The sequence below is a fragment of the Mesocricetus auratus genome, unplaced genomic scaffold, assembly GCF_017639785.1.
Source record: "Mesocricetus auratus isolate SY011 unplaced genomic scaffold, BCM_Maur_2.0 Super-Scaffold_100009, whole genome shotgun sequence".
NCBI lineage: Eukaryota > Metazoa > Chordata > Mammalia > Rodentia > Cricetidae > Mesocricetus > Mesocricetus auratus.
The window spans coordinates 38,711,359-38,738,881 of NW_024429193.1; the positions used below are offsets into that span (position 1 = coordinate 38,711,359).

General features: G+C 37.4%; 1 protein-coding gene across 1 annotated transcript in view; it reads right to left on the reverse strand.

The window, feature by feature from the left end:
• Positions 1-27,523, reverse strand: part of Dpyd (dihydropyrimidine dehydrogenase) — an 819,213-nt gene that overhangs the window by 271,936 nt on the left and 519,754 nt on the right. The window contains exon 15 of the mRNA XM_040751969.1: positions 1,451-1,519. Within this exon, the coding sequence (XP_040607903.1) occupies positions 1,451-1,519 (69 nt within the window). The remainder of the gene's footprint in view (positions 1-1,450; positions 1,520-27,523) is intronic.

Genomic DNA, 27,523 nt, shown 5'->3' on the forward strand with positions numbered 1-27,523 from the left:
AATGTGATGGAATCCTGCTGGTTGCTACTGCCCTGCTACTTCCATGGAGATGCAAGTACCTATGGGTATTCTCCTCATGCCAAACTCCTAGGTTAGCTGATGTCTAACTTTACAAGAAGCAAGTTGGGTGTATTGACAGTATGTATGGCTTGTCCTACTTGATATGTATATTGTCTCCTATGGAGATATGACAGATTGTTATGACTTAATAAAAATCAGACTCTTTTCTTTTGCCTTTGTTACACAGTATTTAGGAAACAATAATAAATAAAAGTGAAACTGAAGAAAAATATGGAATGTGATAATATCCACTTTTGCCAATATGCTCATAATTATAGCCTTTTGACTTTTGTAAGTAAATTCTCCCACTTAAAAATTAAGGTCCATCCCTGAAGGAAATAATTTTTAAAAGTATTTTATTCTTACAGAAAAGCAGAGAAGCACACAGCATGATAAAGCCATTCATCATAGTCAGCTTAAAATTGGCAAAGCTCATGCCAAGCACGGGCTCCGTGGAAGATTTCACGGTCAATTAGGTAAATACATGTATAAAACGGACCCAGCACAGAAGATCACGGAGCCAATTACAGATCATGTTTAATTTCACCCCCCTAAGTCCCAGAAGTAATTTTTCCCTTCACAGTTTTAAAAATATCCGAATAAAATGTACAATCAACATTTTTGAACACTATAGAGAGCATTATGATATTTTGTAATGTCAGGTCAATTACTGCAAAAGTCTTATTAGGCTCAGTTTGCAGAGGGGCTGAGAGCTTTTCAAGACCCCCAGCCAGGAGAGTCTCACCCAGGTTGCCTGACAGAATGATGGGCATAAGTGTGTTTTTTAAGAATGTGTTTTTCTATTTGGAATACAAATTTGTGGCTCATGGTTAGTGTTTGCGTTCGAGTAAAGTTCAATTCATATTGTGGCAGGGCAACTGATGAGTGTTCCATGTAGCAGTGTTCCATGCTAACACTTTATCCATGCCGACATTCAAACCAGAACAGTATTAAACGAACCTTTTATAGTATAAATATTCAAGACTTTTATATTCAGAATCTCTTCTCTTACTGTCAAACTAGTTTGCCTAAAGGCAAGGTAAGATCAAGTTAGACTCTCAAAGGTAGAATTAAATTTTATCATGGCATCCATCATAATATGTAGTTTGCTTAATATGCAAATGGAGAGTCTATGAATTCAGAGAATAAAGGGATTTTAGGTACCTTGTGAAATCCAAGGGACTGTTTTTATAGAATAGATGCCTTTTAAATTTACATTTCCATCATTTAAATGAAAACACATGGTAAACAAATTATAATAAAATGTTTTAACTTACATTTTCAATTCAATTTTACTTCTACTGTATTATTTTTTGTGGCAGCCCTTTACTTAAAACTAATAAAAGTGAGAGAGGTGGAATAAAATAAATATAAATTAAGTAATTTTTACCTCAGCCATTTTGGAGAGTTCCATCCAATCATTTTTGTTGTAACTGCACATGATACTGGCGATCAGGATCTTTATAGGAAAAAAGAAAACATGGGTTCAAGTGGCTTCACTGCTTTGGACACATACTAATATCTAGACACATACATCTATAATGACAAGCTACATTATAAAAATTACTTTTCAATCTGTTGAAAAAGAAGTATCACCAGAAAAGGCAGCATGTAACAGTAAAACACCAGATAATATGTAGGGCTTTTGAAATGTGTGACAGCATTATCAATTACTGGGACTGGACACTTGAACAGGTATCTGAACGTGTATGTGCATGCGCATGCAGCTGTGTATCAGTGTTCACACATGTGTGTGGATGCATGATTGTGATTGTTGGGGTACTTGTGGAGGTTAGGTAACTTTGGGTGGATTCCTTGGGGGCCATTCCCCTCTCTCTTTTTTCTCTCTCCTTTTGAGATAGTATTTTTCTCCAGGACCTGGCTGGGAAGTGAGTGAACACCAGGGTTCCTCTTGCCTCTTCACCCTGAACACTGAGGTTATAAATACATGCTTCATTCCTAAGACTTCATGCCAATTCTAGGGATTGAACTCAGGTCCTCAGGCTTGTATGGCAAGCACTTCACTGACTGTGCAATTTCCCAGCCCCAACTTTCTTAACTTTATTGATTCTCAGCTTTTCCCTTCTCAAATGTAGATTATAATATTGGCTTTGTCTCAAAAAGTGGCAGTGAGAATTACATAAATTCCAGTGTAAATGTATGCCAATGAAAGAGAAGTCTCATTTCTACAGTGCTGTTGAATGCATATTACCATAATTATCAGTACAGAATAAAGATTTCAAGGTATGGGAAGGAAAAATATAATGTTCCCTTCAATAATAACATATCACATTATGGTTAGTACAATTTCATATATTTCTTGTGAATTATAGTTTTAAATTGTATTAAATGACTTTACGTTCCATTAGGTTTTTGTAGGCTTATTATTTAAGCCTTATGTTAATCCATCAGTAGAGTATATACGATAGTAGTTACTAGTGCTTACTCCAAAGCCAGGATGTCTAGGTTGGAATCCTGGTTCTACCATATTTGGGTGCTGCCCTGAGTGAGACAGTGAATTTCCTAATTGGTAAAATATGGATAACAATGCATAAAAAAGCAAGAATGGCAGTGACTAAGACTTATATAGATAGCTTCAATGACACAGTGGTCATTGTTTTAAAGGATTTTACTTTATGAAGTTACTTAATAATTCCAACCTTGTTTTACCCATTTTTCAAATAAATACAAAGATGCTGAGTTGTGAAGACCTCATTACTACCAAGGGGTATACCAGAATTCAGGTCCAGAGGATGCTGATCATAGTCTATGATTTTAGTTAGTAGCCTTTGCTGGTCTTATGTATACATTCTTGGAATGCCAATAATTGTCTTTCCTTGTCACCTCCCCCACAGACTATGAGACTGAGGCACCAGGAGGTTAAAGCTGTACATGACGTAGTGGAATCTAGTGATACAATCTGCTAGAAGTCACTGAGCTCCCATTGCATACATCTTATGTAGATAAGATGGATGTGTCTAACGTCAAAAGGACACATTTCAAAGATTAAATGAATATTTTCATCATGAATAGAAGGATGTAAATTTGAGACCACATTGGAGAGAATTATGAACACCGGGGAGGAGCTGCCTTTGAAGCTGGGTTCAAAACCCTAGTACCCGTGATAGATTCTAGTTACCACGGGTACTAGGGTTTTGAACAAGGATAGAAATCATTCAGCTTCCTCGTAAACAGACAGTCAGGGACAAAAAGCTTAGTAGGTTAATGTTATCTCCCTCTAACTTTTAAGATAATGGACTTCCAGGTTCTTTATGCTATCCAAAAACAAAACAAAACAAAAAACTCCACAAAACAATAAATACAGTTCTAGAATTAATATAGGAGTGAGAAATAACCCTGCACATTTAGAGATTAATAAAGAAAAAATTCTTTAATAATACATATCTGGCTCTGGCTAATGCCCAAAGAGGAGCTGACCATAAATATCAGGTTTTACCTCCAACTTACATACACCTTAGGGTTATACACTTACCCTAGGTTGTTATCATTAAAATGTCCTTCAGATCATGGCCCCAAGGTACACTTTCAACAATTTACACAGAGACAGAGACTGCAGTTCTTGCTACTTAGGCAAAGAGGAAAGATGCACACAGAAAAGATATTTCCAGAATTATTATTTTGTTTTGTTTTTTGAGAAAGGGTTTCTCTGTGTAGTTTTGGAGTCTGTCCTGGAACTTGCTCTATAGATCAGGTTGGCTTTTAATTCACAGAAATCCACTTGACTCTACCTCCTAAATGCTGGGACTGAAGGCATGCACCACCACCACTCTGCCAGAATTATTTCTTAATTACACTAGCGTTGTTCTTTTCAAATAGTTGTTACCTAGGGTCATCTTGCCTGCCTGGTAGAATCATGCTTTTATTGACAATAGGTCAAGAGACTTAAGGACAGACCAGGACTTACTGGTAGTTGTAACCTACTTTGCCGCCAACCAGAATGCCAGATGCCTGTTATTTGATATGGAGATAGACTTAATGGCTGGTTTAAGTCAGAGTTGTCTCTTCTTGTCATGGGAATGGAGCCTAGATAACAATCTTGGTGAATTTACATTAGTACAAACTTTCTCAGCAACCCGGACATCAATTATAGTACAGAATTTTCTTTCTCACTGTTTGTGACATGTCTACTCAGTATACTACTCACCTTCCAGTCATATTGGAGGCCATGTTCCTTTAGCTAAATTGTACTTTGTATAACTTAATATATTCCATTTAACTTTATTAGTAGATTCTTTTCGGTATCATTTTTAGTACTTGAAATTTCTATTATGTCATTATCACCCAGAATATTGCCCTGGACGTGAAGAGCCACAGTGCGATCACATCTTATGGATGCTCACATATAACATATGTGAGCCTCTCATTAGAGTGAGGATAGCAGACTATAGTAGGATTTGTTCATTCTTCTCCTCAGGCAAGCTTTAACAGTCTTCTAAGTAGCCAAGCTGCTGCTTTTCTAAATAAGTTCTGTCTTCTTGTCCCCCAAAGATAAGAAAGAACCCTGAGCTGGGATAATCACAGTGGTGGATTGGCTGCATTTGTCATTGACATCCTACCACAAAGGTCAAATGGTATTGTTACTGGCCCCTAAACTAGACAGTACATGTGTTGAGAGTGTCTAACGACCACTGATCTCTCGTCATTTACCCACCTCCCTGTTCTGCTTTCAGTGACTTTACCAGTGAAGGCAGAGTGGACAGAGGAAAGTGGGAAAGTAGAGATAACCAGGAATGGAAAAAAGTGCCCTGCTTCAGATACCTGCCAGACCAGGACTCCATGAATGTCTGTATGTAAGCACTTAATAAATACTGCTTTTCCACTGAACTTCATACTTTGAGTTTTAACAATTGCTCTATATAAAGCAAATATTACCATGTTTGAAACAACCCAATGAGCATTATCTTTTTCACGAGAAGTAAAAAGAAAACATAACTTCATGAATGATTTAAAAGCAGGGTTATTATGGCTGAGCTATCTAGGATAATAGAGTGCTAACTTAGCATGGGTAAAGCACTGGATTCAGATTCATAAAACACCACATTAGTTTAAACATTCTAAATATGTATCTAAAGTCAAAAGGATGGTTTGTAAAAGTATGGTAGTTCACAGATACCAGAGTGGCTGCAAAATTATCTTAACTTTCATTAAAACAGACCTGGGGTTTTCCAGAATTAAGCTAAAAGGTATTCGATCTAAAAGGAGATGGAGCATAATTTAATCTTCCTTTGATGATTAAAAAGTCCTTTAGTGTTTTGCTTGACTCAGTTTTTAATCAAGTAAAAGAGGACAGGCTATTTTGCTTCCTATGAGAAAAATGAACTGATGGATATTGCATATGATGAAGAATCATGCCACGATACCAGAAATGAATACTCACTCAGACATACTCCTAATCAAAGTTTCACTTAATTTAAGCTATTCCCACAGCTCTTTTTTATAGTTCATATTTTAAAAAACATTATTGAATGATGTGATACATAACATCCAAACACTACATGATGTTTGAACTTTGGACCTACCAAGTATTTTAAGAGAAACACTCTGGTAGGAATTTCTAACTATGCCAAGCAAGCTACTAACACACAATTCACTTCCTACTGTGGTAGCTGCTAAATAAGATAGTATTCTAGAGAATAAGACATGATCTTTGTTCATTCAATACTCAACCATTATTTCCTGAATACATACTAAGTAAGCCACTAATTGCTCTTATGTGGAATGGACATATGAAACAAGGAAAACATCCCAGTCGCCCAAAGTAAAGAAATGTATCTATTGGGTAACTGCCAGGATAGGGTTATTGTGATGAAGGCCAAAACAGAGAAAAATGTGACAGAATCACTGGGAGGGGGTGGGGCGCAGTCATAACCGATGGGCAGTGAGTTAAGGGTTCTTTGCATTGAGAACAGAGTGATGAGAAGGTTCCTTACTATGATGGATGGAATGGGGAGTGATATTTGGCCTTCTGAGGAGAGAAAAGTACATACAAAGACTGAGGGTGATGAGCCTGGAATGTTCAACAGACCAAAGCTCCTAAAAAGCTTCAAAGACAGGCAAGAATAGTATGAATAAAAATTAGAGAAGCAGCTAATAGCCTTTCCTCTAATCTGACGCCTGTGGGAGTCTGAGAGTCTGTGCGAGGAGATGGTGCCAGTAAGATGTCTGTACTCCATCTTGGCTCAAGGGCAGAGAGTTCAAAACTGCCCCCAGTAAGTAGAGACCTAAAGGTCAAAAGTTGAGGATGGCAATAAAACAGTCTGGTTTACATTTTGCAAATATTTCTGACATCTTCATAAGGAGACAGACAAGCTTAACAGATGTGGAAGGGGTAAATGCAGTTTAGGTGAGATGGCATGGTACCCACAGAAATGCAGAGAAGCTGGAGGCTCTAAGCTAGATCCTCCACAGCAGACTGAGTGTTTACAATAAAGGGGACCAAGAGAAAGGGCAACGTTAAGGATGATTCTAGACTACTAGCTTGAACTATGAATTTGATAATGCAAATTATTTATGAATGTAGAATAAATCCTAACAGAGATGAATTAGAAAATACAAAGTTCAATTTTAGTGTGGTCCATGTGAGGTGTCCAGTAAGTTTTGTAGTAGTGAAGTCACTGATGTACATCAGTATATTTGTCAATTAATTCATTAAAGTGGTTAAAGATAAAGTTACAAAATAAAGAGACTTTAACTTGGAATAGCATTTATTGTCAACTAGAAAGGTGATTAGAAAAAAAATAAAATATAGAAAAATGCAGGCCCAACCTCAAGCCATAAGAAAATATGGATTCATGCTGCACAGAATTTCTCCAGAATGTAAGGTGTGACACATTGTGAAGAATTTTTTGAGACTTTACTTAAAGATGGGGTAAAACATTTGAGATTGTAATATTCCACACTGCAGGGAAGCTCCCTAAGCAGGAAGGTGAACAAGTCAAAAGAACTGCAGGAAGTCCCTGAAACTGACCAGATTCACCGCCAAAGTAATTCACTGTAAAAGATGAGTGTCCCTGTCAGACAAAGAGGCTAAGCTGCTAAGAAGACTTTCAGACAAGCCAACCCACAAAAGAGACATTTCAGACTAGCTGCATGGAAGAAGTAGAAACTAACCGTTTCCTAGAAGAGCTTTAGATCAACTGAATCATTTGGAAAGGACACTCTCCAACCTGTTGAGCTGCCTGTAGAATTACAGTGTGCTTCAGGTTCCCAGCTTTTGTAAGTTGTCACCCTGCTGTGATGGTGTTTGATGATATAGCTGCCTTTGAGTCATTTTTGCTCCTGTAAGTAACTTCTCACCCACATTCCTCTAAGTAACACCAATAAAACTTATTGATTTACCCAGTTGGATTTTGGTGGCATCCATGTTCCTTATCTGGAGTGAGTAGCCATGTATGTAGTGTCTTCCCAGAAAAAGTTTTGTCATACAACAAGAGAGCAGAGAAGGGTCCATTGGGTTGCCACATATTGCTCTTTGGTCTCCTTTACAAGATAGTTTTCACTGAAGCAGCAAGGGTGTGATTCAGATCAGCATGGGCTGAATGAAGAGAATTTGAAGATGTAAGGATGGTGAAATAAAACCCTCCCTCAGAGCTTTGATGGGGTAGCTCTAGTTTCAGTTCCTGCTTTTGTGACAAAATACCCTCAAAACTTATGGGAGAAAGGGTTTGTTGAGCTCAGGATTCCATGTTGTAATTCTTCATTGCAAGGAATTCAAGGAGTCAAGAACTTGAAGCAGCTAGTCACATTCACACTTGAGAATAGACAGCAATGAATACATGCATGCATGTGCTGAACATATTCTCATTCATACTCTCTCTCTCTCTCTCTTTCTCTCTTTTGTCTCTCTCTGTCCATGTCACTCTGTTTCAATCATTGTAGGGTTCAGCTCCTGAAAGACTGCCACCCCAGGTCTTCTCACCTACTCAGTTAAGAAAATCTGCATAGGTATGGTAACAGACCGACCTAATCTAGACAATTCTTTGTTCTTGATTTTAGATTCTGTCAATTTGACGACCACAGAAATCTAATAGAGGTATAAAGAGGCACATGAAAGACTCTAAGTAGGAAGCCCTATGAGAGTCTCTTTTAACAATCTGAATTTTAGTTTGTTTTTACTCTCGTGCAAGCCTATGGGAGAAAGTATGAAGATGATAAGAGATAATGATGAATCAAGAGCAGGTGGGAAGCAGGGCATTCTATTCAGTTTAACAGGGCAGAAAGGAGCAGAGCAAAAAATAGCTGTGATAGGTTAATAGATTTTGTGAAAAAGGTGAAATAATTCTTGTTGCTAAATTTTCTGTATAAAATAGAAGGTAGGGTCTCTTGATGAGAATAAATAGAAAGAGGGCAGAGGTTCAGAATTATGAGGACAGGATGAAAGTAAAATAAACATCCAAGAAAATAAGAGAACAAACCCACTAGATGATGGTACAATTACAAGGTCTCAAAGGCAAATGTTGATAATATTTTGGAAAAGAAAGCATAACTGGTAAAAGTGAAAGTACAAGATGATTTACAAAGTCAGGACCACAGATGATATAGCTGAACGCAAAATACAGGTTTTATAGATTGCCTCAGAGTCATGATACATTTTATCAAGACTCTTTTCAGTGTATTGGTCATTAAAATTTGATGTGCTTCCTGAAAGAACAATCTTGACTGAATTGTGCTTTGTAGACAGCTTTCAAATTAGAATATTTCTGCTAGGTATGGTAATGGTTGCCTGTAATTTTTGGCACTCAGGATCCTAAGGCAAAATAATCATGGTTTTAGGATAGTTTGTGTGTCTTAGTTAGGGTTTCTAGTACTGTGAAAAGACACTAATACCTTGACAACATATAAAGGAAAGCATTAATTGGGCTGGTTTACAGTTTCATAGCTATAGTCCATTATCATTATGACAGAAAGCATGGCTACACACAGGCAGATACAGTGCTGGAGAAAGAGCCAAAATTTCTAGATCTGGGCAGGTAGGCACTAGGAATAGAGACACTGGAACTGGATTGGCTATTTGAAACCTCAAAGCCCAGTTCCAATGGCACGCTTCCTCCAACAAGGCCACAGCTATCCCATCAAGACCACACCTCCTAATAGTGTCACGCCTTATGAACCTATGGAGGGCATTTTTATTGTGAACAAAGAAATTCCTCCTTATTAAAATTATATTTTCCACAGTTTTGATTTTCCTTTTAGTTCATAAAAGTAAGTATATACTTCTTGAAAGTATATACTTCTTGTGCAAACATTTAGTTCTCAGGAATTATTGAAATTTTAAACCATTCTAAATTGTCAGCATAACAATTTATCAGTAACATTTTGCATACTTATCTCCCTGAAAATAGATTAAAAACTATCTGTGAATATTTACTTGCCATGAAAGAACTGTTAATTTGACTCTGTTGCCATTCTTTGTAGTTCAAAGTTAACAATAGAAATTATTGGTCAATTACTTTATCCCACTTCCTTATGGGGTAAATACAATGATTTTTGTTTGTTACTTAAACCAAATAACAGTAAAGTTTATTTCATAGAAATCAAGGTGAAGAACAGACTAAAATTTTCTTTGGTTATGAGCAGGGTCTCTTGTCAGATTTCCATTGACTTGGACTCTATGCTTTGAAACACACTGTCAATAATGCTTTTGTATTCTGCAACTACAATGAGAGCTACTTTGGAAATCCAGTCAAAGGTTCAGCTTCAAGGCAGCCTAAATTTTTTAGTAGGCAAGAAGTGCAAAGTGACAGAGGTGAGTCGCTGTAAATTACACTTAGCAGAGTTAGGCTTTGTCAAGTCATTTAACCAAATCATTTGCAATTCTACTGGGATTATATTGAGTAAGGAATCAAGCATGACACATATGATATTCAAGTACATGAAAGCTAAAAATACTTTTATTAAATATTAATTGATGTACACATGCAAACTTTATATGTAATTTCTGCCTTAGTACAAATTTGATGAGTGAGATCGGTAAAATTTTTCTGGAAGGCACATATTGACTCTAGAATATTTAAAACCTTTCATACTATATATTTTCATTATTTAATGATCATAGATAAAATAATAATAATAATAATAATAAAACAATGGGTTATCTTTATTTTTTATTAGCTTGTCTTTAAAATTATCTTAAAGACAACCTTTTGTTTTCATCTAGGGATCCACAACTGTTTTATGTATACAATTACTTCTAACAACAGAAAAGCAACATTTAAAGTTAAATAAGGTTGACTTTGTAGTGCATGCCTGTAAGCCAAGCACATAGGTGTCTTAGGAAGGAAGATAGAAAGATCTCAGTAGTTTGGAAACAACCTGGTCTGCATGGAAAATCAGAGGCTGCTCAAGGTCACATAGAAAGATTTATCTCCACAAACAAACAAAGAAAGAGTAAAGAATAAAGTTAAACAATGACATAGTTTCCACCAAAAAAAAAATCAAGAGAAAAAAAATAAAGCCCATCATTGGAAATCCTGGTACTGACTGGTTAGCTTTTGTGTCAACTTGTTATAACTGGAGTCAGCAGATAAAGAATTATTTCTTTCAAATTGGCCTATGACCATAACTTGAAGGAATTATTTTGATTGATGATTGATGTGTGAGTGTCCTGCCCACTGTGGGTTGCACCTACCCTAGACAGATGGTCCTGGGTTGTATAACAAAGCCAGCAAAAAGAGGGCAAGAGAGGATACCACTGATCAGTGTTTCTCCATAGTACCTGCTTCAGCTCTCATCTCTGGACTGATGCCTTGAGCTTCTGTTCTGACTTCTCTCAGTGATGAACAAGTACCAGGACTTGAGAGGTGAAATTAACCCTTTCATCCCTGGAATGGATTTGGTCAGCATCTTATCACAGCAAGAGAAAAGAAACAATACAGGCCCCCAAAATGTTGCCTTTTTGTCTCCTTTTGATCACTCTTCATGTTCACACCATTTCTGAAATCCTGTCATGCCTTTTATTTCTGTTCCTCCTATGTGACATGTAATTGTTTATATATATTTTAAAGATGATATAAAATTTGAATGAAGGGCTCTATACATATATGTCATACCATGTGTGCATTTGGGCCTTATTAAGTACTTTATTTAAAGGAGTATTAAAACAGGTAGCTGATCCAGGTGTGATGAAACATGACTCTAATCCTCTAATCCTAGTACTCAGGAGTAGAGAGTGAGTTCCAAGACAGCTGGAGCAACACAAAGAAACCCTGTCTTGACAAACCAAACAAGGAGAAGGAAAAGGAGAAGAAGGAAGAGGAGAAGGAAGAGAAGATGAAGGTAACTTATAAAAGAAATTCCAGCTAATATACAAAATTATTACTGATTCAAATTTCCATATTTAAGTTCACTTCTTTATTCCAAAAAGGTAATGAGGTCTACAAACCTCATAATAGGCCAGACAGTGGTGGCCCATGCCTTTAATGAGACACAGCCAGGCAGATCTCACTGAGTTTGAGGCAAGCCTGATCTACAAAACAAATTTCAAGACAGCCAGAACTGCTACACAGAGATACCCTGTCTCAAAAACAAGAAAAAAGGAAGAATTTCATGATCTTTAAGGTATACTTATATATAAAAGGATAATTGTTTACATTGTTTTAATATTTGCTCTTGCATACACACTTCAATATACATTATCTCATCTATTCCCTAAAATAGGAATGAATCTATGGAACCTTATACTGAAGGCCTTATAATGAGACATAGACAATTCAAGTTACTTCACTGGGTCAAGATAATCAATAGCAGAGGCTGTGACTGAGCTCTGAGCCTTGAGTCTAAGTTTCCACTACTCCATCAAGACTGCATCATATTGATTTCCTATCTTTTCAGTTTACATTAGAAATTGTGGTTGATTTTTTTACCCCCTATTCTCTTGAGGTAGATGGAGAAAGAGAGTTCACTTATCTGAATTCAAACTTTTGGTTGGGATTTTACAGCCACTCCCACCAAAGGAAGTTTATTTACACATCCTGTATTGGGGCTGACTTTGTGACATATTTTAGTCAACAAAACTTGGCAGAAGGGATTTCGCAGACCCAAGTTCATGCTGGAAGAGGCTGGAGACTCAGTTACTTTCTTGAAAATTCCTCTTGCTATGCAGATAAATCTGTCCAGCCCACTGGAAGAGGAGAGACTTGATGGGGGAAGTCTTTCTGTGTACATGTCAATAAAGCACTGTTGGCCAATAGGGAAGCAAGATAGGTGGGACTAGGAGTCTAGGAGGATTCTGGGAAATGTAGTGAAGAGAGTTGTTGCCATGTGATCTCCCAGGAGCAACAGGCACTCAAGAGTGTGTCCTCAAAAAGATAAGTCCTTATAAAATATATATTAGTAATTATGGGTTAAAGATCAAGTCAGAGGTAGCCGATAAGAAACCAAGCAAACGGCCAACAGCTTCATAATTAGTATACTGTATTGTGTGTTATTTGGGTGCTGAAAGTGGCAACAGGATCCAGGCAGTGGGCAGGAAGAATACATGTTACAGGGACCACTTTACATAGACAAGTAATCACATAAGTTCTCTAGTTTATGTCTTTCTGGACCTCTTGGAGCAGCCTGACCCTAGGTCACTTGGACCTTGGTTACAAAAGAGTGAGACAAACTCAGACCAGAAGAACTATGCAACTTAGTTCAATTAAGAAAATTTTAAGCTGCCATGATTGTGAATTAAATTAGTTCTTTTGACAATAACTCTGAGATGTTCTTTTACACAGAAAAAGTTAGCTCTTGCCACCTTTGGTTAACTACAGCAGGCAGAGTTAACCTGCAGTGTTAGCATGATTTCTGTCTGTCACAATGAAGAAGTTTTATCTTTAAATTTTAGAGCAGTGCAACATAGGTATTTCACCTACACTTTTCAGATGGGGGGGAGCTCACCTCAGTTTGTTAAATGACCAACACCTTGCCTGTCTAATAACAGTAAAAAGTCTGAATATCCTGGATGCAAATATTTTTGTTCTGAATAAATGTTTATGTTTCTCAATCACACATTTGTAGAAAAACTATGGGTTTACATTACAGATGGTGAGTTTTATTCAAGGAACATCAATTTTTATTATGTGAAATTTTGGAAGCTAAGTCATGTCTGTTTTTACTCAAAGGTTATTTCCCTGTAGTCCTGTGAATATCATCTAAGCTAGACAGGCAAGTGGACCTTCACAGGAAATTATAAAAGGGAAGACTAACATGCCCTCACTGGGCTGTTGGGATATGGACTTGGGGAGCAGTCTGAACACTCTAGGTACAGGAGAGAAAGTTTTGGGATCATAGGAGCTCAGTCACCTACGGTTAACTGCAGAGAATGTTTTGAAGGGATCTGGGGTACGAAATTTAGCACACCCTGGAGCTGATTCCCACTGAATGGAACCACACTATCCAGGGAGCCTATAGGAAGCCCATACTCTATACCAGAGGCTCCCCATGAGGCATTAAAGATAGGGTGTATGTCCCATGCCACACCCAATATGAATACTAGATTTCACATCAGCTAAGACACAATTCCCTTCCCCACCCAGGTTTACTCCCCTAAATCATTTCCCTTCCTGTCTCTCACTCTCTGCAGTGTCTTCCACACCACTGCCCACCTTCCAGGTAGTAACTCACAGATGAGAGTTCCCTCTGGGAGTGTCCATCCTCCTTATTCTTGGGTAGGGATATACCAGGTGAGGCCAGTTGACATAGCTAAGGGGATCTTCTATATCCCAACAGTGCCAGCCCTGCTCCAGCCTCAGAAAGTCACAATCAAGAACCAACACACAGCATCCTTCCTGAAACCCAGAATCCACTGTATAAATTAAGCACCCCCAACCGACGCAGAGGTCCATTTTTCTATCAGACAGAGAAAAAAGCCCCCGGCTCCTTACCACATTCCCATTCCCTCCACACTTCAATGTTGGATTTTGAGCTTAGGATAACTGTGGGATAACTCTCCAAGGAAACTCATCAAAGGATTGTGAAAGAAGAATTGATATATTGAGGGGCAGGAGAACCCTACCATAGCTTCTACCTCTCTCTCTAACCTGCACCAAGTCCCAATTTCTGTCCATGTATGTTATTTCAAGAAAAAAGAGAATACATTTTCTAAACTCTTAAAAAATAAAATTAAAAAGGAATAATAAGTCATTAGGAACCAAGGAGGTGATACATAGTCTCTGGAACACTGAGCTAAAGAGAAGGTCATTTTGGATCTGGACAATGTGTCCCCAGTCATCCAGCTTTCCCTTACTTTGACATATCCCACTGAATGCCCCCCACACACTCATTGCAACATATATATTTTGGGGCTCCCATTCTTTTCTCAACAATGCTTCTTCTTGTAAAGCTGCACCATCAGGAAGTATGTCACCTCTGTAGCCCACAAGACTAACAAGTAACTTACCTGTCTCATACAACCCTCATTGTTCTCAGAGATATAATCTCTATTTCACTAGAAATTCTGATGAGAAACATCCTCTTCTAAAGTAGTTCTGGTCATGCTGCATCACTGGTGTGTGAATTTTTCATACTATGCTATCCCTCACTCTGTTCAATGGGAGACTATGTTAATCTTCTTGTTTCTTATCACTTCATATTAGTTTGATAAATATTCATGGATGGAAGAGTTACTGTTACTGTTACGATGTTTTTAACTTTATAACTCATCCTTTATGAAGATTATAGTATGTGCTGCAAACACTAGTACATATACAATATTACCATGAGCAACACACACCATTTAGCACACATAGATACAAATCGACACATGTCCATGTACCACACACACAAGCACACACAGAAACATGCAGAACACACATATATCATATACCACACACATACACATGCACATACAGACATAGACCACACATGTATACACATACCCATACAACACAAATAACATGTACCACACACATACATACATACACACACATACACACACAGAGATACACAACAAAATATGATTACTACAATGTGATTAATAGTTGTCTAGTACTAGTTTCTGTCACATACATGACTTCACTTTTAGAGTAAGTTTTTTTTTCACATTGAAAAGAAGAGAAATTAATGTACTTTCTGATATGTTCTTTTCCCTGTCTCCCCACTACCAGCATTTCTTGTTTAATTGGTCCAGTTACAATTAATTGACCTACACTGACCAGCTGGCTGCAGCGAGTCCACATCTATTCATTCTTAGGATTTCACATCTTGGAAATTTGGATAAATGCATAGTGGCTGAATCCTCAGGATATATGTCCACCCAGGAAAGCTTCCATCTCCTAAGAACCCCCCCCCCCCCCACACTGTACTGTCATCCCTTCTCTCTCATGCCCTGGATGCCACTGGCTTGCTAACTGTCCCACAGTTGCAGGCTTTTCAGATATGCTGTTTTCAGTTACTGGGGTGAGCTGTAAGTAATCCTGGTGCTTTGTGGCTTGACAGCTCACTTCTTTTAAGTGCTCATTGGTTTAGCTGTACATCCCTGCTCAGCAATCACCTACTGACTAATGTCTGGATGTTCTCAAGTTTGGGCAATTATGAATAGAGTTGCTTTAAACATCCATGTGCAGTTTTCCAAGTAGACATAAATATTTATCTCCTCTGGGTAGGTATCAATGCACTGCTGAATCATAAGGCAAGAGAATGTTAAGTTTTAAAGCCTTGACTGGTGGTCTTTGAAAGTGGTCAATCCATTTAGCATCTCATAAGCGATGAAAGACAATTAATTTGCTTTGTTTGTATCTTTGACAGAATTTGGTGTTGGAGGTGGTCTGCATTTGGGGTATGGTAATAGGTACTGTATGAATGTTCATTTCCTTGATAACATTCTCTAATCCATCTTTTCATATGCTTATTTTTCATGTGAGTTTCCATTTATGAGGCTTATTTACTAATAGAGAAATTTCCACATGATTGTGATGTATAATCCTTTTTTGTATATTGTAAGATTTGACTTGCTTATATTTTGTTTAGAGTTTTTATATGACTCTTCATGGAACGGTAGTCTCTACCCCCTGCCATGTCTTTGTCTGGTTTGAAGGCAAAGTTCACTTCAGGGTATGAGTTCGTATTCATCCCCTCTGCTTCTATCCTCTAGAAAAGACTACCAATGGGATGTCTTTTGTTTGTTTGTTTGTTTGATGTATTTTGTTTATCAAGACAGGGTTTCTTATTGTAGCTTTGGAGCCTGTCCTGGAACTCTCTCTGTAGATCAGACTGGCCTCAAACTCACAGCGATCTACATGTCTCTGCCTTTCAAGTGCCTTAAAGGCGTGTACCACCACCACACAGTGGGATGTCTTCTTTAAATATTTGATGGCACTCACCCATGAACTTATTTGGTACTTGCTGTTTTGATACAATACCAATTTTAATTCAATTTTCAATAGATATAAGCCTATTAAAATTTATTTCTTCATACTGAATGTTTGAAAATGCCTTTCCCACAGAATTGGAATGTGTCATTTAAGTTACCAAATTTGTGGTCATACAGACCTTCACAGTATTCCTTGCACAGAAAGGCATGATGCAGCTCCAAATGGAACTGAGACATGATGAAGTGAGAGGAAGGAGAGCAGAAAATCAGTGCAGACAAACTCATGGTTTCAGGAAGGGACAGTCCTCTCTAATGGTCATGGACTCCACCTCTGAAACTAAAATCAACCCTCCAATTAAAGGCTTTCTTTTGTAAATTTTCTTGGTCATGGTGTCTCCTTACAGCAATACAACACTAACAAGACAGCAATCAATCCAATTCAGCCTCCAGAGTACAGGGATTACAAGACTACATAAAGTTTTTCTACTTTATTGAGGAAGAAACATAGAATATTAGTTTCAGCACTTTCTTTTTTCTAATACATACATGGATGCTACAACCTTCCCTCTAAGCATTGCTTTCACTGGGTGCCAGTAATTTTGTAAGTTATGTTTTACTGTCAGGTAGTATGAAATATTAGGTGATTCCTTTTTTGACTCATATATATACAAGACCTATTGGTCAAGCTCCATTTGTTTTGGCATTTTTTTAGTTACTGTGCTGTTGATTTTTAGTTAATTTCTATGGTGTTTAAGGGAGGATCCTTTATGGGTCCTAAAGGTGCTTTGCATCCATGAACATGAACTGTTTTGGTGAAAGCTTACCTGTGTGTGAACACAGGAAGAATGTACTTGTTGTTATTGCTGGCTAAAGAAAAGATGCCTGATTAGAGGCAGATAATTGATGGTAAAAAGGAGATTAACTATATTTTGATTTTATGCCTGCTACATGTGGCCATTTCTGACAGCTAAGTGGTGATGTCACCAACTTTGGAGGAAGATTCATCTTACTTCTTCCTGAAATTCGATTGCTTTTTGTTTTACAGAGTCTGAGGTCCTGTCAAAATTTATACAAGAAGTACATGTACATTCAAAGGTCATTAAGACATTTTGGAAAACTGAATCCCTTATTATTGTGTGATGTCCATCTTTACCTATGGTAACTTTGCTTGTTTTGAGGTCTGTATAGTGTAAAATGGATACAGCTACTGTCCCTTTCTTTGGATTAGAGCTACTGTAGCATAATTTTTTTCTTACCTATTTTCTTTTAGACTATACACTTTTTATATAGAAGATCAGTATCTTGTAGAGACACATATAGCAGAGTGTTTTTTCTTGATTCATGTTGGTAACTTGTCTTTCAAGTGGTTCATACAGATAATTGATGATATAACTGGTTATTGTTTACGATATCTAAAAATGTATTTCATATGCATTTATAGTCTAAGAATGTTAGAGACATGCATGCACATTTAGAGTTTTCCTTAGAGTCTGAAAAATACATTGACAACTAATCCAATCCCACCTACAAATAATAGGCTATCTTTTCAGTGGCCATGGACACATTATGACAAAACAATACTTTTGTATCTTCTCTTCTGTCCTTTGACTCACTGATAGCCCCTAGTTTGCTTTTACATAATCACACACACACACACACACACACACACACACAATGTAAGCAAATATATTAAGTATAAACAATCAATTGAATTGTTGTCATGATTATTTTAATGGACTTACTCTTTAGAACAATAAAGAATATTAAAAAGAAACATGAGAAATAAAGCTTTTAATTTTGCCTTCACTTTCCCCATCCTTCTTTGATACAAAGATGTTCCTCTTTGATACAAATTCCTCCTATTTTCCTTTTGAGGAAGTCTTATTCCTGCCTTCATTTTGATGGATATTTTTGAAGAATCCAGCATTCTCATCAGTAGTTTTATTTTTCCAATACTGAATATCTTCCTTCACCCCATTGTTGAACATGGTTTGAGGATAATTTTACCATAATTTGCTATTGTATAGGTAAGGTTATTTTTCCTGATTTTTTCTGCTCTAGTATTTCAATCTTTGAACTCTATACTGAAAAAATGTCTAGGTGTTGGTTGAAGGAATCCTGCAAGGTGCTCTGAGATGTCTGTTTCTACTATTTGGTGTCTGGAACCACTTTGGTAAGATTCTCAATGACTATTGTTTGAAATAGGAGTTCCACTTTTTCCACTCCTAATCTGTGCTCTGCTGTTCTACCTGGCACATTATCATGTCTGCAGTTATCCCACAGTCCTCGAATATTTGGTTCTGTTTTTCTTTCAAAGTTTGATCTTTTTGCTTTTCTGCTTTCTGATTTTCTATTGATATGTGCATAATCTGAGAGCCTTTCTTCAGCTGGGCTCAGTCTACTAAGAATCCTGGCCATGGTATTCTCCCTGTCTGTTCAGGCTTTTTGATCTTTCATATCTCCTTGTGGTTCAGTTTTTTTTAGATGCATGCCTGTCTGCCTCTTTTGTCCATCTCCTCCTGTACTCAGCCTACTTTATCCATTAGACCCCTTAGCATATTAATCATAGTTGTTTTAAGTTCCAGGCTGATCATTTCAACATCTCTGCCATGTCTGGTTCTGATGCCTGCTCTGTCTGTCTCTTCACATTATTTTGCATTTTGCCTTTTGGTGTGCCCTGTTATTTTCCTTGCAGTCAGACATGATGTATCAGGTAAAATAGGCTTTTGTAATGAGATAATAGGATGTTCAGGATATGTGTGCTTCAGTACTTTCATTAGTTTTTAATGGAGTGTAGAACTCAGAACTGTGAACACAAGCTTTTCGTATTCTTTCCCTCCTTGGGTGGGATAGGTTAAATTGAGTGGTCTGATACTGCATATCTCCCTTTCTCCCACACAGATGGCCAGGGCTGACTTGAATTGGATTTCTCTTTTCCCTTAGGTTAGGTAGATTCTTGAAACCTTCTTGCCTAGACAAGAACACATCTGTCCTCCATTCCCTCTTGTTTTTGCTGCAAATTCAGTGACTCCTGAAAGCTCCCACACCATCCCGCTTTGTTGTGGCTTCTGTCCTGAAGAACTGTGTATCAATCTTTTATGTAACATCTTTGTTCTCTTTCACCCTACTGTTAGAATGGGAGCTACACCAGAGTAAGATACTGAAAACACAGAACCCTGCTGGAACACTGCTATCACACATTAGATCCATATAAATGGTTTGGAGACAGATTACAAATGAACATACTGTTTAGGTTTCCTTCTATATCAAGTCTTTGTTTGATGGGGATAGTTTTGTTGACCATAATTAGTTAAAAGTGAATGAGATTTATATAGCATCAATTTTACACTACTTTTCAAGAAATTCACCAAATTTTCATGGAAGAAAAATCAACTTCAGACTTGTATTTTTCTACAAATTAATGTGCAATCTGTGATATTTTGAATGGTGTTAAACTTAAACAGGTAGATGTGTACCAATAATGCCATTGTGAGTAGCAGAAAGCATTGTTTGTTATGCTCCTGTGGTTTCTCCATGATGTTACGCTGTAGATATGCTAGCATAGTAAATTCTAATTAGTAAATTTATGCAGCTTTAATAAGCACCTATATTTTTATTAACAAATTTTTATAGGTTCATATTCTATAATTCAAAATTAGTTATAGATTAAGTAAAAAGCTTTAGGGAAACCACTAATTTCTAGCATACCTTTTTAGTGAGACATATTTATAGATTATATTGATTTAATTCAATTGAGATAAATAATTTATGAGAAAAACACTAAGGACTGTGAGCCAAAGACATGGGAGCCTCCCCGACTTGGAGGACCTACGGAGAATCATAATCCTACACAGGTATTAGGCTGAGGGCAGACTAGAAGTCTGGGAGAAAGGAAAGCATTAGTCAGAAATAGAGAGAGGTTAAGCATGGGCCCTTTATGTAGAAGGTCAAAGGATATATATTGTAAACCATGTAGTTAAACCCTTCTTTCTGAAGGAGACATAAGATTTACATGGCCTCTGCCTCTCTCCTAAAGACTTTTTTTTTTTTTTTGGTTTTTTGAGACAGGGTTTCTCTGTGGCTTTAGAGGTTGTCCTGGAACTAGCTCTTGTAGACCAGGCTGGTCTCCAACTCAGAGAGATTCACCTGTCTCTGCCTCCTGAGTGCTGGGTTTAAAGGCTTGCACCACCACCACCCGGCTCCTAAAGACTTCTAAAATGTCTTTGTTCTCGCTTTTCTACTCATTATATGGCCTTCTGGAGGGTTGTGTCTTCAGTGCTCACTACAGAGTCAGGTACTCTGAGAATGAAACTGTCCCTTCCTGAAACCATTTGTCTTCACTGATTTTCTGCTCTCCTTCCTCTCACTTAATCATGTCTCAGTCCCATTTTGAGACAGGTTCCCTGAGCTGCATCATCCCTTTCTATACAAGGAGGTCTTTCCATGTTTAGAATCATACACTTGCCCCATCTTCTGTCCTGTCAGTCTGCCACCAACGAGCACTTTGGTTAACAGTCATAAAAACAAGACCAGATTTTTCTCTACAAGGTAAAGATGAATAATGATTTTAAGAAAGTACAACAATTTTTATTTTGTACATATGTATATGTGTATGTGACTAAGTGCTGTTTATATGTATTGTGTGTATACACATGTAGATGCTACTATGTGTAGGCATTTCTAACTTATTCCTTTATGATAGGGCTTAGAATTATTCATGAGGATAGGTTGATGTCTGGGAAGCCCCAGCATTCCTTTTGTCTCTGGTCACAATGTTGTCTGGAGTTATAAGTGTCACACACCAGGCTTTGCACATAGGTACTAGGATCCAAACTTAATGCATCATGCTTGCATGGTAAATGTGCTTACCAAGTGAGACATATATCCAGCCCCCAAACACTTATTTCATCATTTAAATTGGTAAATGGTATTTTTCTTAATATGTTGTGGATAGTTAGGAACTAACCAATGATGCTTCCCACACTGTGTAAGCAACTTCGTCTTTACTATAAATTTCAGTTCAATGTGCTTCCTTTCAGAGGTTAACAATGCGATTTACAGGAGAAATAATGACAGAACCTTTTTCAGAGGGATTGAAATCTTTCTGGTATAAACTTTATACAGCATAATGAATATATTGGCATTTGGGTCTCATTTGCATTCTATAAAAATAAAACACTAGGTACAAGGACTCCCTGTAAAATTCATATTACCTGTTAAATGAAAATGCTCAGACGGCAATGTAATCTAATTAAAATCAAGAAATGTTATTCAATCCACAGTCATATACTTACATGCCTCCAAGACATTATCTACACGCTTAAATTCACCATGCACAGAAAGCATACACACTCCAGTAAGTACACTAGCAGGAAATGATTCCCAAATTCTTTGGTCTAATTTATCAACTCCTAAGACATTTTAATTCGATGTTATTTCAACAATTTGACCACCCTTAATGTATTTTTCAGTTCTTATCAAAAACAGACTCTGAAGGAACTTTTCAGTCTAAAAACCTGAGTGCTTTTCTCAGTAATACAGTTAGTACTGGAACATTGGAAAACAGTATTTTTCCCTTAAATGTGCCCCTTTCTTATTATCCACATTGCTCACGAATGTCTAGATGTTGCCACCAATTCTATTTTTACAGAACAATGAGGTGTTTATTTTTCAATCTTTTACCTCACTTCTCCCACACAAAATTACATGATCTTTGAAACTTTGACAACAAATAACAAAAAGTAGCCTTTCTAAATGAAGTAATTGCATAGCTAAGGTGTGTAAATTAAGAATAGATTATATGTTTTCCCTACTACATACGTTTTGCCTATTTGAAGTGTGTGTAAAAGCAAATTTGTAAGCATACATTTATCTTGAAAATTATTGTATAAAGGTATATATACTTAAGAGTTGGACAAATAAAAGTTGGAAATTTGGGGTCATTAAATGCTTACTGTGTACCTAAGTGCTACATAATTTTAAAAAGCATTAAAAACCCACAGTCCTGTTTTTTTTTAAGTAATTAGAATTAGGCAAAGAGCAGCTCTCATTTTATTCAATAGGCAAAATTCTGGTTCCGAGCCTTTTGAATTATTTACAATTGGCCTATCATCTAACAAAAAGGCAGAGAGGTGTCTGGCCACCCACCCCACACTGAATAAGTCACCCCAGTAGAACAGCCAAAGAGCTTGTTATAAGAATTTTTGTCTCAGATATAGCCCACATCCCCACATGTCTCATAAATCCTCCCAATACATTTTCACACGCATGACCATGAATGTCTATTCAGAGAGAAGCTTTTACAACATGTGACATTTTCAACTTCCAAGAACAAAAGGCAAATGGGCCCCGGCCCTGGACTTGGAACAAAAAAATAAAAGCAAAACAAAAACCTCTTACATTTTTACTAAATAAAAGAATGAATACAGACAGCACAGGCTGAGTGGAAGCTCCTTTAGGCACCATGCTGGTCTTTCTTGAGACAATTGTTCAATGAGGGCCATATAGGAAAAAATAGAGAGACAAAAATAGAGCCCAGGTGTCACTCAGTCCATTTTCTCCCTAGTGGGGAAGTGTTCATGACAATGTAGCACAGAATGCTCCCCTCATGCATTTTTAAAGTGATAAGGAGTTTCAATGTTTTTTTAAGGATAATTCATTATACAATAAGTGGTTACCATCAAAAGATTGGGGTTTCCTTTTATACCAAAATTTTTGTAAACTTTATAAATAAAGCCTTTGCACGTAAATCTGCTGAATTAGGCTAAGGAATTTCCTTTCTACTTTGCTTTCAATATATTTAATGACTTTATGTATGATTTCTCTTTAGAGAGTGATCATCTAAGCCAGAACAATTTTCAGCAACTTCTAAGCACATAACATAGTAACTCCAAATGACATGCAAACAATATGTACATGTGTGGTAGATTATGTACAGAGAGCTTTATGAGTGCTTTCTCCTCAACTAACAGCTCTACTCTGAGATAGAAATTCAGATTACATTGCAAAAATAAATGGAAAAGAGCAAAAAAATTTTTTCAGAAAAAATTTAACTTGGAAAGAAAACCTGGTATGTAAATTTAATCATAAATTTTTGTGGGTGTTATTTTATTACAATTTATTACAATTGTCCCTTTGTAAGTTGGTTACCAACTTTCATTGAGTCATATGTGACTTCCATTAAGGAGTTGATGGATGTTTAAAAGTACCTTCACAGCTGGACGTTGGTGGCACACACCTTTAATTCCAGCACTCGAGAGGCAGAGGCAGGCAGATCTCTGTGAGTTCGGGACATGCCTGGTCTACAGAGTGAGGTCCAGGACAGCCTCCAAAGCCACAGAGAAACCCTGCCTTGAAAAACTAATAATAATAATGATAATAATAATAATAATAAACTAAATAAATAAAGTGTAACAAGTACCTTCACTGTGCAAGGGATATAACTCCATATTAGAGTGCTTGCTAGCATACTTAAGGTCCTGGTTGAGTCCCAACAAACAAGACACCCTCTGTTCATTATTAACAAATAAGCTGTATGCATTGTGAATATACATAGGTAGGCTTTTATATCTAATTGACATGCATATTATGAAATCACTGGCCACTGTTCATAGATAGATTTGCATGTCTTTGACTTGGTGATGGCTTCATATGTGTATCCTAAATGACCCACAGAGAAAATTTCCTGTCAGTCACTGAAAATACTGTAACCATCATGATTTCCTGTTCATAAGGAACTACTCATCTCTGTTCCATTTCTTTCTGTCTTATTTTCTTTTCAGGGGAGAGATAGCCTTCTTCACTGATGAAGCTGTCACCACAAAACATTCCAGAGTCAAGACTTAATGTGGACATTTTTGTTCTCCACCTGAGACTCACCAAGTGTCCTTATATGCATAGCAAGGAAGCACTTTCTTTGGATAGGCATTAATGGGTCAGCTTCTCTGGTCTATTTACCTGAACAATAGAGTAAGTCCATTATTTTTAGGGTAATTCCAAGAATTTTTATTAGAATAAATTGCCCTTAAAGAGAAACAAGTCTCATCATCTTTTCTTACTTGATATGTATATGTACATATGGTGTAGTGCATATGAGTGTCCTGTGTGCATATGATTAGAGGCTGCCAAGTGTCCATGAATGTGTATGTGGAGGCCAGGGGAGAACATTGGTGTCTTCATCTCTCTGCACTCTATTTTTTTTAAAACAGGGTCTCTGAACAGGAAATTTGTGATTTCACCTAAACTGCCTAGCCAGAGAGTTACTTGTCTCTGCCCTCCAATGCTAGGATTACAGACACTTAGAGATATAGACTGGCTTTTTACTTGTGGTTGGGAATTCAAATTCAAGTCCTTGTGATTGTATATCAAACAATCTTATGCACTACACCATTTCCTTAGCCCCTGATTTCTTTACTTTTAATCAATATTTTCTTTTATCATTATTAAATCATTAAAGCCAGTAGAATGACTGCTTTATTTCAAATGTATAGTCATATGCAGCTGTCCTTTCAGGATCTATGTAGAAAGAAAAAGAAGAGTGAGGGAGGGAAGGAGGAAAGGAGGGGGAGCTCAGCAATGCATAATACCAACCAAGCAACTTTATATTCTTTATATCCCTTTGTAGGGAACTTTGGTATGTCTGTGATTCCTTTTACCTTGTGTGGTAACTTATATGAGTTAGATATGCTTCTCAATTGGTAAGTTATGACAAATATTTAGTCACACTCCTCAAATGATATAGGAAAGATGAATCTATCAAGAGCAATCAAGTTATCCTGATGCTTCAGGGCTGTTGATATTTGTAACTATTAGTTTGTTGTGTTTAGTTTTAGACTGAGAATCTGAAAACATTGTCTGAGTGTACATTATAAGAAGTATAAATCTGGTCACTCAGAGACAACATAGAAAACAAAGTAATTGGGTTTGAGGACATAGATCAGTTGGTTAAAGTGCTTACCATGCAATCAAAATGGCCTGAGTTCAGATACCCAGCACCCATGCCCTAACTGGGCTGCTTAGTAGCATTAGCTTATAATCCTATCTCGGGTAAAGTAGATCAGGAGGATTCCTGGAGCTCAATGAACACCCACTGTAACCTAGTTAGTGAGTCTCAGGTTCAATGAAAGATCTTGCTTCAAAAATTAGGGAGAACAGCTAAGAAAGACGCCTGACACTAGTTTAGCATCTGGCTTCCCCATATGTGCACACATACCTGCATATACACATGCATAAACATACAAACACACAAAACAATAAAAAGTTTAATATTTCACAAATCCTTACTTGTAGGAACAACAATGCTATGGGATACCATACACACATGATGGAGGATGTTCTTCTGTTTATATATTTATCTTATTGGTTGATGAGTAAAACAATGACTGGCCAGGCACAAGTATAGGCAGGGCTACATGAGGAGAATTCTGGGGAAGGTAGGCAGAGGGAGCCCACTAAAAGAGAGAGTCACCATATAGAGTAACAAGGCTGGGCATTCTCCAGTAAGCCAAGACCATTTGGAAATACACAGATTTATAGAAATGGGTTAAAATTAGGACAGAGCTAGCCAATAGGAAGCCCTAACTATCAGTCAGCATTTTAATAATTAATGTAGTGTCTCTGTGTGTTCATTTGGGGGTGAGGTGGCAGGACCTGGCAGGACAAGAGAAACTCTGCAACACACACACACACACACACACACACACACACACACACTAACAAGTCACAGTCACACACACAGTCACACATACTAGTTAGTGTAACAATCAGTTTACATAACTATAAACAATATCACTTAGAAGCAAGATTCTCACTGTTTACTACGATGAATGAACTCATATGAGTTCACCTTTCAGTTCATAGGAAACTAGTCAATAGGATGTGGGGACTTGTATTTTAGGATGAGTGAAACTGCACCCACTGACAGCTCATGGTGTTAGAGCCTTCCAGAAATCAATGACTGAGAAAATGCTCCACTGTGTGATTTTCCTGATCACTTGCACAGCAAATGTGCGAACTGCTTTCATTTTTAACTTTGAAAATGCTGCTCTGTCTTAGCTTCAAGGAAAACAGCATCAGCTTTCCAGGGGATGTAGATCCTAGAGGACTTTGAAGTCGCTGACACATCACTTCCCTCAGTGCTTCTCTGGTCGTCAGCAGCCAGCATTGCCTATGGTGAGAAGCTTCACACTATTCTTCGTCAGTGGAAAAAATGTCTGGAAGCCCTTAGGGATCCCTGACCTATAAAGTTATTTGGAATAAGACCCCAGTTCAAACACATGTGAAGATCTTGTTTCACTCATTAAAAATGATAGTAATATCCCATTTCCTTTGGAACACCCCTAACTCCAAGTCTACATGTCCTCTCTAAGGTCAGGTTTCATCTCGAGTCTAAAAGGTTTATTTTTGACCTGCGTTTCCTTTTTTGTTTGTTTTACCACTTTTTTTCTAAGCATCTAGTTCCAATAATAAGAGCACAAGTAATAAAAAGTGAATTTGAGTTTTTAGAAGGAACCACGGACAGATCTGAAGCCAGGTGTAGTGAAGTTGGACTCTCTCTCTTCTGTTTGGTAGCTCTCTGAGGAGTGTATTTCCTGAGGCCCTGTGACGAAGACCTAGTGATGTATGCAAGAGGCTTCCCCTTTTACTAGCTGTAGGCCATGGGCAATTTTTCATACTCTGGGACAAGTTTCTAGCCACTGTGAGCATCAATTCCCTTGGCTGTAGCATGATCTTCATGTTAACTGTCCTTGCGAAATGCAGAGTTCATTCTTAAATCACTCCTATCTGCATGTCTGTCTCCATTAGCTCCTCTAGCCCTACCTCAATAGTTGCCTCCTGCCTTTCCCTTATTATATATTCACCATTTCATGCATGCTGATTTTCATTTACAATTTTGAGAACTTTCAAGCTTTGGTTTCATTGTGAGCAGGTGTGTGTGGGTGTAGACATGTCATAGTGTACATATCCAGTCAGTTCCCCATCTTTTACATGGATCCCAGGGAATAAACTTTGATTTCCAATCTTGTGCAACGGAGTCTTTACTCACTGAGCAACCTCACCTCTTCCCAATGTTTCTCAGTGTACAAAGTATTAGACTTCATTTTTTAGTTTTCAAGGAAAATTTACTTCTGCTGTCTCCTTCCTCCCAGTTCTCCT